Source organism: Haemaphysalis longicornis, unplaced genomic scaffold, assembly GCF_048455015.1.
Source record: "Haemaphysalis longicornis isolate Haplotype H1 unplaced genomic scaffold, Haemaphysalis longicornis Haplotype H1 scaffold_6, whole genome shotgun sequence".
Lineage (NCBI taxonomy): Eukaryota > Metazoa > Arthropoda > Arachnida > Ixodida > Ixodidae > Haemaphysalis > Haemaphysalis longicornis.
The window spans coordinates 80,085,671-80,103,815 of NW_027526407.1; the positions used below are offsets into that span (position 1 = coordinate 80,085,671).

Genomic DNA, 18,145 nt, shown 5'->3' on the forward strand with positions numbered 1-18,145 from the left:
AAACACGCCTTATGTCCTTCACTCATTCAAACTACGTCAACAAGCTACTGATACAACGAAGGCACACGAATCTGAACGAACGAAAACGACGAACTGAAAACTAATGGGAACTTCAGTCGACCCCATGGCTGCTTCGCATACTACTCAGGGTTCCCCTACGGGAAGATGATGGTGTATATTTTTTTTGCTTTATCTGAATGCAAAACCAACCATCTTACAGGCTACAGTTCTGCTTAAGCGGCAGTTCCGTTTAAGCGATTTCCATTTATCAAAATTGTGCTGTATTTTGTAGACAGTAAGGCACAAGCAGTAGTCAATATTGAGGGAGAGCTTGTGAAGTAAGAAATGCCTTCCTTGTGTTATAGGTGCCATTCGCTAGCTTTGAAGGGTGGGGGCGGGAATCTGCTACCCGCACTAGACTTTATTCTGGGGTTTAATTAAGTTGTGTGGCAGAGGCTTTGCCACATAGTTTCGGATGTTTGGTCGTTATTTACGTGTAAAAGTAATATCTCCCGTTCGCACGTTCTCGTATCTTCCAGAATCGAAGTGCTCAAGGTCCTGTGAAGACGGTCTATCCCGAGGAGTATGACAGGTGCTGCTTTTTGTTTCAACTGGCACATTGCGTGCAAATTTTTGAACTTGGCTTCACCGCTCAGCTTTGCAATCATAGCTTACAGTACAATTGCAGTTAAGACCCTGCAGCACTGCTGATGGGCGCTTTAACTCCTTTCTTTAGGCTTGGAAACACTTTGAAAGCTATCTTGTTGTAAGCACATAGTGGCTTTGCGTGGTTTACTTGTCGCAGCAGATAAGCCTTCAAATTTCTGCTTTGGTTTTGTTGCAATTTTATATTAAGTGGCTTTTGAATGCGTTTAGAGCTGTTACTGGAATGAAGTCAACCAATAACCTGCCGCGGCGGCTCAGTGGCTAAGGCATTGCGCTGCTGAGCACAAGGATGCGGGTTTGGTTCCCGGCTGCGGCGGCCGCTTTTTTCTGATGGAGGTGAGAAGCAAAAACGCCCATGTTTACGAGATTTTGGCACATGTTAAAGATCTCCTGGTGGTCGAAATTAATCCGGAGCCCTCCACTATGGTGCGCCTCCCTCATCGCCTGTGTTACATCGGCGCGTTAAACCCTACAATCAATCAAGGTGGCCAATAGCCACAACATTGCTGCGATGACGTTATTCAAACTCACAAACAATGCCAAGACCAGGAAAGGAAAATATTTTTTGAGCAAGTTTTTAAGTTATTTGATGTGCGTAAAAAAGTAATATTTCGGTATTATTATTCTATTCTAAGCACTGGATGCTGTTATTGAGTGCATTGTAAAAGAGTTTCGGATTTTGAAAAAAGTGTTGTAGGGCCCCTTTAAGCTGCCGTATTGATGCGTTCAATGTTATAGCCGTGACACTCAGACTGTATCAACTGACACTCTTGAGTGCATGAAAAACTAACATAGCGAGGGTTAAGGGAATGTGTGTTAATTTCTTGTCTGCTGAAGGATGACATGAGGGCATGCCAAGTATCCTGAACCCACGTCCTTTTTCGTGTAAATTGTGTGGGTCGACCCGCATATTAATCTGTGAGCTGTGCAAGAATTTAATGCACGAAACTTGACCACTCTGCCGCGCGTGTGGTCCCTGCTACAAACGATGACAGTGGTAATTATGCTTTGCAGGTTGCTGCTTGAGAAGCGGGACATCGAAGAGGTCTGCCTGAGCTTTGACCGCAAGTTTCAGAAACAGGTGCGTCAGCCACCCTCATCTCGAAAGAAGGACAATCGCAAGCTTACGGGAATTCACATTTGGGTCGGACAGAAACTGGCGGGCAGGTTTGCTGGCCTCTGTCGGAACAGGTGGTTATTCACCGTTGCTGGAGTGACGGTTGCAGTAATGTGTCCGTTAGGGAACTCAATGACACTCGTACCATTCCTGTGGGTTTGTAGGAAATATGAAGTGGTATAATGTTAGTAATATAATACAGTGTAGACCATTTATAACGTAACCGCTTATAGTGCGGGACCGGATATAACGCGGGTTTTTGCGACCACCGGTTTGCCTCCCATAGAACTCAATGCATAAGCATACCGCTTAAGATGCGGTTGGCCGAAGCACAATACCGTTTATAGTGCGGTTTTTCGGCGGGTCTGCTGATCGACCGGCGCAGCTGAGGCATCGTTTTAGGGTAGCAAAAGAAAAAAGAAAGGATGAAATCGGCCATCTGACGCAGCGTGCACCCCTTGCCCTCCTCTAACGTGGACACCCCCCCCCCCAAAAAAAAAACAAAAAACAAAAAAAAAGGCACCCTATAGTTCGCGCGTACCTGACTGCCTGACTGATAACCACAACTGACCTTGCTTGATGCACCTCGGAACATAGCGGCAGACAAGATCCGCGCGCGGCAAGTTGATTTTATTAATCGTGAACCGCATGGCCCGTTTTCGCGCACGAATCATGCACATCAGCATCGGGCGTTTTTTGTTTTTTTTTTCGTGCTCGTATCGACGATTCCGCGCTCGCGGTGGCTTCTTCGCGTGGCAGTGGGAGGAGCCTAACGACTTGCACCAATGGGGAGACGCGTACCTAATGGCGGGAGATTCGAAGCGCTCCGAGCCGGCTAGCCGCGCCAGAGATGTTTAGGTTTACCACCGCGGTATTTTTTGATGAGCGCTTTCACAAGCAGCGTGGATGGCAGTTTATATTCCACTTTTCGCCCACATTATTAGCTCTTTTCTTGCATGAGCATCTTCGCTTGCGCCCCGTGCGGCATTTCAGCGAGCGGTTAGAACTGGAACTGCCTGCACCGCTTCACGGCCAGTGCCGACGCCATGTTGCCGCCTCTTACCGCGCCGCCCACACCACGCCAGTTGTATCCGCGCTGGCGAGCACTGCACGTTTTCGCGATACCAAATCTACCACTCGGTTCACGCTTTAGAACGTTGTTGCAGATAAGCCACCGCTCTTTCCCTTTCCGAACATTCGAGCCGCGCGAAGCCGAAGATTTCCACCACCAGTACGTTGCGCTGATAAGCAGCCGCCTTCGGCATCGTGAACACAAGGCGGGGTAAAAAAAAAATCCCGCTGGCGTTCTTATCACGTCTTGCGGCATTTGTTCATAGACGCTAAAAACGCAGCCATGGTCTTTCAAAACAAACACAACGGAAGTTAAAGCCGCACTCGCCGTTTTGAGACTGCGCTTTTGCCCTGCAGCAGCGGCTGATGTTAAAAATAATACGAAATATAGACCGTGCCTTCGTTTTTAAGCGCTGTGCGTTTGAGTGATGATAAATATAGGTTGACTTGAGCGATAGGTGGCGATGTGGTTGAATTCTCGCGTGTTTTGGTTATAGTGCGGTACCGCTTATAGTGCGGATTTTTGCGGCTCCCGCGACATACGTTAAAAGCGGTCTACACTGTAGTAAGAGAAATATTAATATAGTGTAATAGTAAATCCAGGAAGCAAACAAATGTGAACTGGTACTGATCAGTGGGGTGAGTTGGTTTGCTCGGTCTAACATGAGCATAAATAGTTTGCGTCTCCATTGTCATGGTTACAGGCCGACCTCTGATGTCGTACGGTATTTATGGGGGAAAAATAAAATACAAATGGGCTATTATTTTTATGGGTGTCACTGTCTGGCATGCGTATGAATATTGTCGTGGGTGTCCAAATGAATGAATATTCTGAGGCCAGTCTGTTGTTATTGTCAGCGTGAAAGTCACATTGCAGTCATACTGTTTTTGACAGTAACTTTGGCTATTGGAAATCAGAGTCAGTGAGGATATTATTTTTGTCACGGGTTTATTTTGAGAAAAAGTGCACATTGTGCAGCTACAGCCCAAAGGACGGCTAGAGCTTGAGTGACGCCCGTCAAGCCTTAGAAAAGCCTTCTTTTGAATAAAAAAAAAGACCCAGAAAAGCCTTCTGTAAAAGTTACAAAAGGCCTGTATTGCCGCGTAGCACCAATATAGCGATGTAGTGCCGTTGGAATTATTAATCTACATTCAGTATTATAGCTGCGCCAGAAGCAATTAAATGCACCTCTCCCCACTTGCCGATCGACTCCTCCTCCCTCTCTGCTTCTTTCAAAGCATCTGGAAAAACTGGGAATAGCCACGTGACATCGTGACGCTCGACTTCCGTTCTGCGCTAGCTACATTCCTGCGCCTAGCTAGCATCAATCGCTGTGGATCCACCTTTGCTGCCTTTGCCTCTGGATCGCGCAGGAAGGAGGAAGAGCAGCCGGAAGCCAATGACAGTCATTTCGCCGGCGGCTGACCTCGCCGGCGATTGGGCGAATCAGGGGCGCCTTCGCCGTTGCGTCAGCAGCGATCGGCTCACTGCAGCGTCGCACTCATTGGCTGAGAAAGGCTATCTTCAAAAATTGTTTACAAATTACCCGTGCAACGTATGGGGCTCACGCTTGGCCCGTTATGTGTTCTACCACCTGAATGCATTTGATTGCCACCTTCACAAAGCTTTTCTGGGTCCGTTTAAAGAATGCGGCATATTTGAAACAAAGAAAGAAGGGTGCGTTCAGTTTTTACACCTTTCACTGCAGTTTGCTGGTTTTCCGTATGCACATAGATGTGTCATTTTTGGCTGAGACGCTCCTCACAGCGTGGTTTAAAGGTGTCGGTGCATGTTCAGTGCAGTGTTCAAAGATTATTGTTGAGGGCCTTTAGTACTTATGGAAGTAGTGTACAGACCCATACGTAGTTATTGATAGTTACAAAAGGGATAGGTAGTTACAAAAGTGCTGTGAGAGCCATCGCAGAAAGTTTTATGTGAGGCAAATGTATCTTTCAGGTTCAAGCATTGAAAAAACTGGACCAGAGGCAAGTTTACACCATTTTTCTCTAGAAAAGCCATTTTATAGTGCCAGTCTTACATGCTGCATGACCACCACATGCTTTGCAAGGCAGCTGAGAAGGTCGCTGACCATTTTGCAAATTTCTGCAGATTTGCATTAAAATTACTGCCGGTTGCAGTGTGCTCTGAAATTGGGTGTTGAGGCACCGTTAATGAAAGGAGTTACTCCAGCTGCTGATGTTAGAAGATGTGAGCATTGCTTCCTTACAGCAAGAAGGGGGGAGTTGGAATTTTCGTGCAGAAAAAAAAAGAAATGAAAAAAAAAATTGCAGAAGCAAGTTTTTAAACATAACTGTATTTTATGAATTTTTTCTTGTTTGGTTGCAAATATACATACCGTATTTTTGCGCGTATAACCCGCACTAAAAATGCGAAAATTTCAGTGGCAAAGTTCCAAAGTTCCAAAGGGGGGGTTCCTTTAGTGCAGCTTCACGGCAATGCGCGTTGTGCCGTGAAGTGCCTACGCAGTAACGCTGACTAGGCCTTCCATGGCAGTGATTGCGCAAAACATAGAAGGACAAGGAAGAAAAAACAAGGACGAGCGCACTGTAACAAGGGACGTTTATTAGTGAATTGTGACTTTCGCCTTGCAGTCAGTGTATTCTACTTGCTAAATTTAGGCTTCTTTTTCTGTCTACATAGTATGTGATGCGCTGCTTGAGCAGTAGCTTTGGCACAGCCTTTCCTGTGTCAAATGCGCGGGCAATACGCGAGGATATTTTTTTCTTTTCCGGCAGGTGAAAGTGGGGACGTGGATTATATGCAGGGGTGGGTTATACACGCGGAAATACGGTAGTTGTACTGAAATACTCTTGCTTAAGCATCTTTCCGCTCATCTGAGTGGTGGTTGTTGCGTGAAAGAGGAAGTTGAGGCCTGTTAACCAATTAAAACACAAGCCAAATGTAATTAAAAGTTTTACGCCTCTTCCACTCCTTGGAGATGCAGAAAGTAGAAAATATGCAGTGAGCATTTATTTAACAAGCTTTTGGTGGTCTGAGGTTTAGGGTAGTGTACTTGAACTAAGGCTGAAAATCACGCGGTCCATTGCTAATGTATTCTAAAGCATACGTGCGGCCAGCTTATCAGCTTATAACATTTCTTTGTGGTTTCGAAGTTAGATGCGTTTGTGTGTGTTTTTTATTTATTTCTTTTTCCTTTATCTTAAGGCTTTAATACGCTTGTCATTTACAGGTTGAAAAGTTCGCAGCTGAAAGTTGAAGAACTCACCCAGGCAAAACTTGAAAAGCAAAAGACGCATCAGGTGAGATGATGTAATGGTTTTGCTACGAATAAATTTCTTTTTTTTTTTTTTTCAAATACACAAGGAGGTACAATTACTGCACAGTGTTAAACTGTGCATGCTGAAGTTACTGTAAGTAATGACAACAATTGAATGTAGAAATTTAAAATAAACTACACTTAGATGCCATTTCTCACCTTTGTTTTATATTACCACAGTTCTTGCTTTTTTGTTCTTTGTGAGGATGTAGACAACACTTCTTAACTCTTTCGTTACCGCGGGAAATTGACCAATTTTGAAGGGTGTAGCAAAACATTTTTTTTTGCTATACATATTGGTTAGGCACACATTGCAGTGACACAAAATGCAGATTATTCCACGCGCTTTCCAATGACACCAGTTTTAATAAGGTTTTCCTAAATAATGATTGTGAAAAAAAATTATCGAATTCGAAATTTTTGTCCACGCGTTGAAGAAAATAAGAAAAAGGAAGTTGTGTATAATAAACAACCAGTAGTAGAAAAAATTTATAATATACATTTTGTAGGTAGACATTTCAAAAACCCGTCCTAGAAAAGAAATTGAGTTGCGCAGTACAATTTGTCAGATATAAAAGAAAATGTTAGCCCACATGGTGCCCATGCAATGTGGTGAAGCCCAACCACTATTTCAAATTTTGCTATTTTGGATGGTTCTCTAGAAGAAATCTGGTGGTTTGACATTATTAAAGGCCCAAATTATCCTTCACGTGATGTAAAAACACCTTGAAAATGATTGACCAACACAATATTGAAGGCAAGCAAGCGATGTGAAAAAAATCCGCTTGGAGTTGAGAACCAAACTCTATGGTGGATGCTTGTTGACGTTCTGATGATCACTTATCAGCCAGAACTTTCATTTGTGGTTTATTATCATGTTCTGACTCACTATGGTAGCTCTGCTTGCAGTAATAAGGTATGATGCACTAGAATCATGCCCAGCAAGCTTTCACCAAGCCGCCGTCGGGCTGTGAAGCGAGTTTAGCACTACGAGTCTACTACATTGCCGCGCCACCTAACAATTTTGAAAAGAAAAAAATACAAGGCTGTTAGAGACTTCATCAGAATAGACAGTACTACTAAGAAGCGACACTAGACCTCCAGAAATGCCCTCGTATGAAACCGAAACTGGCCGGTGAACAGCTGGTGGTTTTTAAGGCCAATTGGAAGCATTCTCCTCGTCTGAACTGATACCCGACGACCTGGTGTTATCGTTTGACTTTCAACGGAAGCCCTTATCGCAGAAGCAAGGTGTAGATAAAGTGCAAGCACGAGCGGCATGCTTGTTTTGAGGAGCAGTAGGGGGCAACGGAGGCGCCATGGCGAATGAGCTTGTAGTTGGGTAACTGCGTAGTAGTGCCAAATATGAATTTCGCAATGCAAAACCGAAACTGAAACTACTAGAAACTGGTTGAAAATGGCAGGCACACTTGCTAGACATGCGGGGGACTATCAGAAATAAGCTTTGGGAGAATAAAGCTGCCCTTTGTCCCAACCAAAGATCATTAGTGAATAGCTGGGGCCATTTTCAAGTAATTATCACCTCTCAACGCTGTCGGATTACAAAGATGACCGCATTATTTGGTATTGCACTTGCCAGGAGCCTTTTGACAAAAAATGTTATGGTAATGCAGCCTAACCACGATCTGCATCCTTTTTTCTCAAGTGCAGCAGCCACGCCCCCTTCGTCAAAAACACATGCACCTCAGCTCGCAAAAAACGCCGTCAAAAATCTCAATGTCGCCGGAGCGAGAAAATTTAAACTGATTCTAAAAGGGCAGTGCCTAAACTAACCACTGGCCGCATTAGGTGTACAAGAAACGACTGCAACATGTTGAAATAGGCAATATAAATCATCGATCACCGGTGATCGATTTGAATAGGCGTGGTAACGAGAGTTAAGCCGAAATATAGAGGCTTCGATTTAGCAAGGTTAATTTTGATTTATCAAGGTTAATTTTTGTAGTTATGAGAATGCTAAGGAATGAAAAATGACTTAGCCTCTATCAGTGTCCTACGTGACGAGAGCACAAATATACCACTCATAGTAGGATCAGTAGTTTAATAACGCAAACAAATTCTAAGAGCCTTCGAATGCATATCACTACCCCGAACACTTATTTATTTCCCCACTATGGGGTTACAAATGGGGAAGCAGGAGTGGAGAGCTCGTGTAAGACCTTTTCTGAAAAGAGCAGGGATGTTACAGCAGCACGTCTGTTTCATATGTACATGTGTAGTGACTTGCTCTAGCAACTTTTCCTGAAAGCACAATTTAAAAAAACAGCGACAAAGAACACCGACTGCAGCTAAACCAAATTGGATGCCCTACTAGCACAAGTGGCAAGCCGTTTCTCGGCTTCAATTTCAGTAAAATATTGCTCCTCTGTGTACAAGTTTCGTGTACAAGTGGATTAGAGAGAAAGACAGAGAGACCATGCTGACTTGTCGCACAATACTTTCTATAGGTGCTATTCGTTGAAAAGTTTAGCGATCAATTTCTTCGCTTGGCAACACTGGAAATGGCCACAGACATGGCCGATGCGCCACGGACACGGCGCAGCCTGGGCCACTGCGCCCGCACGCCGAAGAAAAAAAAAACACCGGCGTGCGTCATCTGCTCCGTTCCAATCCGATTCTAAACGGTGGCGTCAACAGAGATGTTATTAATCGCACTTACATTGAACTGGAGGGAATACTGTGCGTTCGTAGAGGTAGAGTTTGTAACGTGAAACAGTCATGTGTTTCACAGTCGTGCTCAGCATGGACAAGTACCGCCATCCCGCAGAGTCTGACGTAACGAGTGACGGTGCACCACGGCCGGGCTAAAGCGGCGGCGCGTGCTGTGTTGATACGGCCTTTGCAGTGGCGGCGGCGGCGGCGAGAACAATGCAGCCCCGTCTTGACATAAAGTTCTGCCACCAACGCACGCACACCGCTGCTCTAGCCCGACCGTGGGCGCACTCGCACGGTTGCATGGAGAAGAGGGGTGCCTGATCTGCGGGCCGTGCGCACAACGTCGCCTAGCAACAGACGCTTGGCCACAGATATGGCGGCGCACACTTGGTTGCCTGCATGCATTCCACGCCATTGAATACTGGCTATACCTTCTCCTAGGTGCAAGCACCACTCTGTGCCTTCATGGGTTGTGTTTGTGATGTTCTCTTGTGAGTCTTGGTAGCATGGAAGGGAAAAGATTGATTCCTCTTTTTATGGTCTATTTCTAAGCAAAGTGAAATTTATCTTGGAACACATGCCTTTGAACACGTCTTTGAACACAAGGAGCAACAAAGAGTGTGATCCTTAGTTCAGTTCAAGCAAAAAGTTATTTGGCCCATAGTGGTGTCCCTTCAAAACAAAGAAACAATTTTCTGACTCGTGTTCTGTTTAATTTTAAAAAAGGGTTCATTCATTAAAAGTACTGGACAAAGCATGCTATTCTGTTTTGCTTGTCATTAAGATTAGAGCAACTTCTGAGCGTATTCGTTACTGATCATTTCTTGTGCCTTCGTACCACTTTTCTTCAGTCACAAGAAGAAGGTGAGGAATTTAAAATGTTGTTCGCGATTAGTTTTTTTCCCCAGCATAACTGGCTAACCCAACCATTTCTAAAAATGATCCTAACAGCATTTGTTGTGAATCCTTAATTGATATAGCAGGTGTGTGCAAGGTTGACTCAGGGCTTGTTTTATCTCCCGTTCTCATTTTCAGGATTTTGTAAAATACGTTGGGGAAAAAGTGGACCTGGTTGTTGGCTTGCTCTCAGTTCGCTCCGCGGACACATTTCAGGTTGGTCTGCAGTTCTCCTGATGGCATTGAATGTGATCAAGCTGCCTCATTGCTGTTATAACTTCAGTCACCTGTTATTTAGACAGAGCAGAGTGGAAAGATGCCCTCTAAAGAATATTGCACTTTGTAAAGGTATACTAGGCCTGCTCACTCAAACTTAGGCTCACTCCTGTTCACTAAGCCTAATTTGATCATGATCCTACCAACCTATGCTTCAGTATTTATTACAGAACACTAGTTGATCTTGATTAATGCAGGGTCATTATGGCCATGGCACTGGTCTAAGTGCACTCTGCAGAAATAGATTAGGCTTGGTCACATCCACGTAGGCTCACTTCTGTTCACTAAGCCTAATGTGAACTTGAGGGAGCCTGCTGGCCTATGCTTTACTGTTCATTACAAAGCAGTAGTTGATCTTGGTCAATGCAGATTTATTGTACCCATGTCACTGCCTTAAAGGGTGTGCATTGTAACTGCTGAACTTTACTTACTCCTTCACCTTTTTGTCAGCAAGTCGAAAAAATTTGTCATTTCTTGGTGCTTGCCCCTTCCAGGCTTTGTTTGCATCGGAACTGGTTGAAAAGAGGCCGCTGAGCTTCCAGGTTGCAGAAATCAAGGTGGGACGGCTTGTCGATTCCAATGCATTTTTTGCGGCGAGGCACTTTGAGACAAAAAGACTATAATTTTTGCAAAAGCAGGATCACTGTAAAGTCATAATTTGGCAGCAAATGATAAATTTTGAGAGAGGTAAATGGGTGTTCATGTGGCTCAAGGTTTGGTTGGGGGCATAAATTGGAATTGGTGCTGAAGTGAAGGGAGCCATTCTGTCACATGGTAGACCCGAATTCCAATGGCAGATCCGGAGCGGTCACCGTGCTCCACCGCGAAGCGCGCCAACTCCGCAAAGAACAGGCACTCCGAAACTGCCTTTGGACTGCAGCCACTCCCGCCGGAGCAAAGTGCCGAACCGTGACGGGAACAGGAAATCCCCAGCATTCTTTGCGTTGCGCCTTCCCGAAATCGTCTGGTTCCCGCAGGCGCGTTCATATCGCGCTGCGCGGCTGGAGGAGGCAGAGAAAGCAAGCACTGGCCAGAAGCGCAGACGGCGGCGGCGCTGGCGCCGTCACGCGGCAAAAGTAAGCGGCCTAGTGAGTTCCGGCCGACTCCACCGATTTCGGAAGAGCAACTTTTCTAGCTCCACGGAGCGATCTCGGCTGTGACGGCACTTCCGATCTGCCATTGGAACGCGTCTTCTCCATACAGAGCAGAAAAGTTGCTCCAAAAGTGCTCCGGATCTGCCATTGGAATTCAACATTAAAAGGGGCAGAAATAGACGGAGTAATATTGACACCCGCTTGGCTTATGCTTGCACGGTGTAAAAAGGGCATATGTGAACGGAGTCACATTGACACCCATCCGAGTAATGCTTGTAGCTATGAAAATAAGTTCTAGGAGGTGTGCGAGATAGCTTTAGCTTGCTTCACCGGGAACAGTAAGTTTACCGTAACATACGCCGTCATTGAGGATAGTGTAGAACAGCTGCCGTGTTGGCTCCTTCTCACAATGAAGGCATAGTGTCAATAGACAGTCAATAAAGTGGACGCCTATTACACTCGGATATCAAGGGGTTGGAGGATTCGATGGAGTGATAAGAAGACTTTTCAGGGAATAACAGGAAGAGGATTTCATTGTGTCAAGGAAGAATGCTAAAGCTGGCAATAAAAATTTGTTTCTTAGACTAATTTGACGTGCATTCAAGTTAACGTCTTTAAATGAAAAAATTTGTAACAGGGTATTTGCTGCTGGCAAAGAAAAGTAGTAGCTTGTACGTTTAGGGTACGGCACGGTAAAATGAGCATTAACAGTAGCTCCTTCGCTTCTTAACCATAGTATGAATTGCTGACTTTCCGTCCCTCCAGCTCGCTGTCAAACTGGTGTATTTTTAAGTTTTTGAAATTGTTAGCTGCTTTTATAGCATTCAAAAATTAACATGGTGGCAGTGACTCCGGAGACTAAACTAACTATTTGTTTTTTGCGTTGCTTGCATGTTAAAGGAGCCATGAAGAGAAAACACAACTTTGTTTAATTTGAAAGAACTAGGATTCAGTATCTCACTCAGCTCCATTACAGCCACAAAAGATGTTTTTTTAACGAAAAAAAAGCAAGAAGTATTTAAAAACTCAAATTTTGCGCCACAGTGACGTGTTATGAGCAAGAATGACGTCATACGGGCCAACAATAAAATATAATTTTCAGTGCGTTAACTGCACGTTAGCATTCAAGTGATGCGGTCAAATGGAACTAGAGGCCCCATTACAGACGTCCAGTCATGTGTCGTCACGGCAGGTCAATTAGGCGGTGGCCAATCGCACAAACAAAGTTGCGTGACGTCATAGAAAAGTTGCGGGAAATTGGCTAGGGGGTCGCGACTGCTTCACACGTTTTCTTCAATATCTCCGTTATTTGTTCAAAGATTGCGATGGTATTGGTATCATTGTTATTGGGACTAAGCCATCTTTTTAATAAACCCAACTTGTATTTTGTCTTCATGGCTCCTTTAATGACAGATGTGCTGCTGTATTGCTGGTCTTTCATTACAGAGCAAATTTCACTGGATGCTGCAAGAAATCCGATCACTGTGCCTGGGTGAACTTGAACAGAAAGTGTTATCCAGTTCTCGCACTTCATATGCGTAAGTGCAATTGCCATTTCCACTTTCAGCTGTGCTGACACTTTAAAAAGTCACTGGTAGCTTGAGGTACTTATGTGCTTTTCCATAGTTTGTATTCATAACAGACACTGAAGCAAGCCCTGCTATTGTGTTTATTTAGGTTACACTCATTGAAAGCATCTTTTGTCCTCCACAACATCTACGCCATCACTTGAGAATCTTCAATGACACTTTTTTTCTGCAGGTCTGGTGCTTGTGACGGCAGAGCGAAGATCAGGAAGTCATTTCCCTCATGACGTGACCCGCGTAACTTATCTATAGTTTTATCCCTTGTTCCTTGGTGTGGAAGCGCTGTGTGATTGAATGGTGGTAAGGCTTTTTCGCGACCATACACTTACAATGGTAGTGAGATTTTTTTTTGTGATTTTAAGCATGGGGCAAAGGTTTCACAGTTTGTCTTAGAAACACTGTTGCTGCTACCTTGCTTGTGGGGAGTTTTAAAGAGGTCTTGTTGGTAGGCTGATCACTCATTATCAAAATTTTTATTTATTACGTATAGTGGCTTGCACACAGCATGTGGCTGTTATGAAGCCGGTTGGAGGATGTTCTTGTGAGGAAAAGTGTGTTTGCGGCAATTTCACTGCACATTGTGTGATGACCTTTTTTAGCTACTTATGTTAGTGTTTCTTTTGACTGTGATGTTTTTTAGTGGCCACGCCTGTTATGACAACGTTCATATATGTTCTTTATGTGCCATTATTATGTACAGTGATAGCTCGTTACTTCATACCCCAAGGGGAAGCCATCGCAACTAGTGAAAGTGAAGAATTCTGACTCTACACTGTGACCGGGAAGCGGCAGGGCACTTCAATGATTTAACGCTTGCAAAAAGTCCACGATTTAGAGTCTCCCCTTTATTCTTGAGGACAACAGCCAGCTCTTTTTGCTGTAATGAGCAACTATAGCAAAACCTTGTTACAAGAGACACTCAAGGGATCCAGGAAACGAATCTCTTGTAACCAAAGTCTCTTTTACACGTTTTGCTAACATGGCAAACATAGAAAAACGAACCAAATCATTTTCATTCAAATGTCTCTTATAACCAAGTGTCTCTTGTAACAGTGTCTCTTGTAACAAGTTCAAACAGTTAAACCTCGATATAACCAAGTCGTAAAAATCGGCACTTTACTTCATTATAATGAAATTTCGTTGCATCGAAATTCGGTACCTATCAAAGCAATCGCTCCTTTATTTCCTCTGAAAGTACTCTGTGACCTTCTTTTGCGTCTGTTTTGACATCAGATGTGGTCTCACAGTGCGCTCATAGGCCCACGGGGACTGCATTGCATCATGCTGCCAAGTTGAACTCGCGTAGCACCGAAGCACGTCAATTGCATCAAGCACTTCGTGATTGCTTGGGGCTTCAACGTCCTCGGCATCGGTGTCACTTCCTGGATCCTCCTCCGTGTTTTCCAGCACGTCCTGCACGATGGAGTCGTCTCTCACTTCCTTGGTAGCGATGACGCAAGAGTCGGCGTAGAGGAAGTCGTCCAGAGCGACACCATCAGGAATGGCCCCGTCACTTTCCAGGTGCCTCCGTGCTTCTTCAAGCCCCGCCTGATCGTTTTCCTCGCTCAGTGCATGAGCAGCGATGATAGCTTCTTCACTGTCCTCAACGCTGTCACATGCTTCGAGGGTACTTGCTGTTCGAGCCAAACCATGCTCAAATCCGGCTTTCCGGAAGCAGTTGTGGATCACTTCCTTAGATGTCGTCTTCCAGGATGCAGAGAACATCTCCAGAGCTTGAAAAATGTCCATCCACCTTGGTGGGCCGTTTTAGGCGGAGATCGAGCAGCAGCTTGTCGATCAGCCGCTGACGATATGCGCACTTCACACTGTTGATAATTCCCTGGTCAAGTGGTTGAACCAACGAAGTGCAGTTCGGTGGGAAAAATTGTAGCTCAACGTTTTTCAGCTACACGTCTTCGACGTGATGGGCAGAACAATTGTCCACCAAGAGGCACACGCTGCGGCTGCCACTCTTCATCTCCTTGTCGAGCTCCCGGAGCCAGTCACAGAAGATGTCGCGGGACATCCACGCTTTCTTGTTTGACATATATTGCACTTCCAGCTTTCGAGTGTTCTTGAAGCACTGCGGCTTTTTGCTTTTTCAAATGACAAGTGGCACCTGCTTGTCGCTGGCATCTATGTTGACGCACAGAAGAGCCGTGATACGCAGCTTACTCTGCTTACCGCTGTGGCACCGATCCCCTTTCAGTGCTAGTGTCCTATTCGGCAGCATCTGATAAAAAATCCAGTTTCGTCCTCATTGTAGACTTCCGATGGCTGGTATCGCGTGAGTATTTTCGGCATTTTCTTCTCCAGTCAAGTAGCGGCTTCAGGTGCGTCGGCTGATGTTGACTCCCCACACAGCACACGTCCGACAATCCCGTACCGGGCCTTGAAACGGTGACCACTGCTTGCCTTGAAGGAATCTTTGTCAAGCAGGCAACCAAAATCCTTCGCTTTCTGCTGCAAAATCGCACCACTCACTGGCACATTCTGCGCTCTGGCGTCCATAAACCAGGAGAACGCGGCCTTGTCTACACCCTGGTATGTAGCCGTCTTCAGTTGCTTGCGCTGGGCGCTCGTGCCACATTTTGCTGAGCTGAGGATGGAGTCCTTAGCTTCTAAAATTGTTGACATTGTGCTTTGTGATATCGCGAATCGAGCTGCAGCGACTCTGTTCTTTTCCCCTTTCGGAACGGCTTCCAGGATCGCCGCTTTTTGCTCAAGCGAAATAGCTTTCCGCTTACAGCCACTCATGGCGGTGCCGCACGCGGGCAATAAAAGTGAAGAGAGAACACACCAGGCGATGCGAAGGCACGAGAAAGAGGGAGACCACTTTGGGTCGCAGCAAAGGAGCATGGGGGGAGGAGGTATGCAGCGTTGCCCCATCGCCTCCAATGTTGGCCATGGAACGGGGGGAAGGGGGGGGGGGGAGAGAGAGAGAGAGAGAGAGAGAGAGAGAGAGAGAGCTGGGCAGGAGGATTTTGCTGCTTCTCCCTTGCTTGCTGCGCACCCCGGGAGGCCTGGCCGTGTGGGTTACCCAAGTCGCTTGCGCTGGCAACGTTTTCTCCTGAGACGTCGTCACGGGGAAATTGTCCTTGTGGGTAAATTTTCTCCCAAGTCGAGAGACTTCGTTGTATTGAAATTGCAGCAACATTTGCTTCGTTATATCGAAATAAAATATACATGGTTTCCAATGGGAATTAAATTATGCATGCCTTGTAACTTCGTTATATCAAGAATTTCGTTATATTGAAGTTCGTTATATCGAGGTTTAACTGTATAGCAAAAGGCCTCCCCTTCGCCTTCTGAAATGAAGAAGAGATGGTCAGCATTCCACCAAGCCATAAGTTCCGAGTGGATGGAAGCTTTAGTGCTTTGTCAACCTTCTCCCCAATGTCACTAACAGCAAAAGATAAGATGCGCTTCTTACTTGAGAAATAATATCTGTCAGCGCACCGCACGCCACTGCATTCGCTGATGTATTCGGCAAAGGGGATGTCTTTCAAAACATCCTCGTGGGGATTTTAGATTGGCTCTACCCTATTTTACCATCTCTATCCATTATGAAGAGGTCTTAGCCTAATTTGTTGGCATTGGGTGCGCTCTTTTTTTTTTTTTTTTTTGCTGTGTGCCAGGTGCCGAGCTGTCAGATCAGGGGGGTGTGCTGTTGAAATTATCCATGGGGGAACCTACTTGCATTCACAGGCTTTTTATACATGGAATTCTACGACGCTCAGCCGGACTAATTCATACCGTTTGAAAAAGAAATTCAGATGATTGAAGTTACGAGCTTTCACTGGATGTACTTTCTTATGTGTGGGCGGTGGCTTTGATCTCAATCTGGGTCGGAAGAGAGCATTCCAGGTTGTGACTTTACACGACTTATACATTTTATATATTGTTGCACAGGGTTTTACCGACGTTGAGTCTTATGGCATGGGGAAGCACGTGACTATTTTTGTAAGCAGCATTGACTTTCAATGTTGTGTTATTGAACTTCTGTTTCTTGTTCGAGCAAGGTTCAAAAACTCACTTTACTAATGGTTCACTTAGAGAGTCTGTTCACTGCAGGTGGTTTTATGAGCTGCATGAAGGTATAGTTTTCTGAAAAATCGGAGTGAAGTTTGATCGAGGCAACAGCACATGCATGTCTTAAATGTGCCTCTTGCAGTCTTCACCTAAATTAGGTTTACAGTTTTTTTAAATTATCTTTTCTTGAATCTTCACTGCCCTACTCGCAGCTACAGGGTGCTTGAACACAAAACTGTACCACAATTAGTGTGCCATAATTGTACATAAATCTCGAGCAAATGAATAAAGATTGTTCACATCCTTCACGTGTGCCTGCAGTCGTGTTGTAGACAAACATGATAGAGAAGCTTATAGCCTTATAGCCAAGTGTATTGTGCCAGAATTCTCTGGCCACGAGAAATTTTGAAAAACATTTGGCATTGCAGGGTTCGCACAGGTCCTTGAAAACCTTGAAAACCCTTGAATTTAGAAGTGTCAATTTCAAGGCCTGGAAAGTCCTGGAATTTTTGCATGGTCCTTGAAAACCCTTGATTTTTCCGGAGAGAATCAATGGCCCTGTCTTTTCACAAGAATTTAAAGTGCTTGTCATAGATTTTAGGTGTTAACAAATGTAAAGAAACTTTGTAACGATCAATTTTCAGTGTATTGCGTGAAATTACAAGTTTGGTGGATTTTCATTATTACAAGGCAACATTGGGAGCTGGCACTTGTCAATCCAATCTATATCACGATACAATCCAGTAAAAGCCAGCTTCTGTTCTCTATCTTGCGTCTAGTTTGTGGGCGCTTGCTCATTGCATCTTTACTGTGCCTCATACGCTCCATCTACGTTTGCTTTTACGTGCAAATGGTGGACGTGTACATAGTCCATCCTGCCTTGAAGCAAAACTTGCTCGATTTAATTTCAGCTGATACTCTTGCTGACAAAGCAGGAGATGCAGGCAACATTAACTAAGTTTTGAAATCAAACAGCCTCAGAAAAACACAAAGAAAAACCTGTAAATACGAGCCATGAAATAAAAAAATAAAGCTGGGGGAGCATTTACGAACCCGTTAGCACCTATCTAGATGTGAACTAATGTGCTTAGGTATTGTGCAATAAAAAACTTTTGCATTGTGTTGGAAAAGTTTAAATAATCCCAGATAAAATATTACATGGGGACCTTGAAAATGTGTTTTCTGGTCCTTGAAAGTCCTTGAAAACCCTTGAATTTTTGCTTTTGAAGCCTGTACGAACCCTGCATTGCCTTAACTATTAATAGCTAGAAATTGCCACCACACCTTTCATTCTCTGCTTGCCTCTGTCGAAGCTGCAAGACATGTACTTCTGGCGCTCGGCAGTGTTGGGCAGATAGCTGCGACCATTGTAGTCTGTCACAAAGGCTTGCCATGCTGTTTTCAGCCCTGGAAAGTGCATCTGCCATTGTG

General features: G+C 44.8%; 1 protein-coding gene across 1 annotated transcript in view; it reads left to right on the top strand.

Moving 5' to 3' along the window:
• LOC144143570 (uncharacterized) overlaps window positions 1-17,022 on the top strand; it is a 28,694-nt gene extending 11,672 nt beyond the window's left edge. Inside the window, exons 12-19 of the mRNA XM_077675370.1 lie at window positions 540-592; window positions 1,681-1,747; window positions 4,812-4,840; window positions 6,067-6,136; window positions 9,865-9,942; window positions 10,497-10,559; window positions 12,543-12,634; window positions 12,858-17,022. Of these exons, the coding sequence (XP_077531496.1) occupies window positions 540-592; window positions 1,681-1,747; window positions 4,812-4,840; window positions 6,067-6,136; window positions 9,865-9,942; window positions 10,497-10,559; window positions 12,543-12,634; window positions 12,858-12,909 (504 nt within the window). The 3' untranslated portion in view covers window positions 12,910-17,022. The remainder of the gene's footprint in view (window positions 1-539; window positions 593-1,680; window positions 1,748-4,811; window positions 4,841-6,066; window positions 6,137-9,864; window positions 9,943-10,496; window positions 10,560-12,542; window positions 12,635-12,857) is intronic.
• The last annotated feature ends 1,123 nt before the right edge of the window (window positions 17,023-18,145 follow it).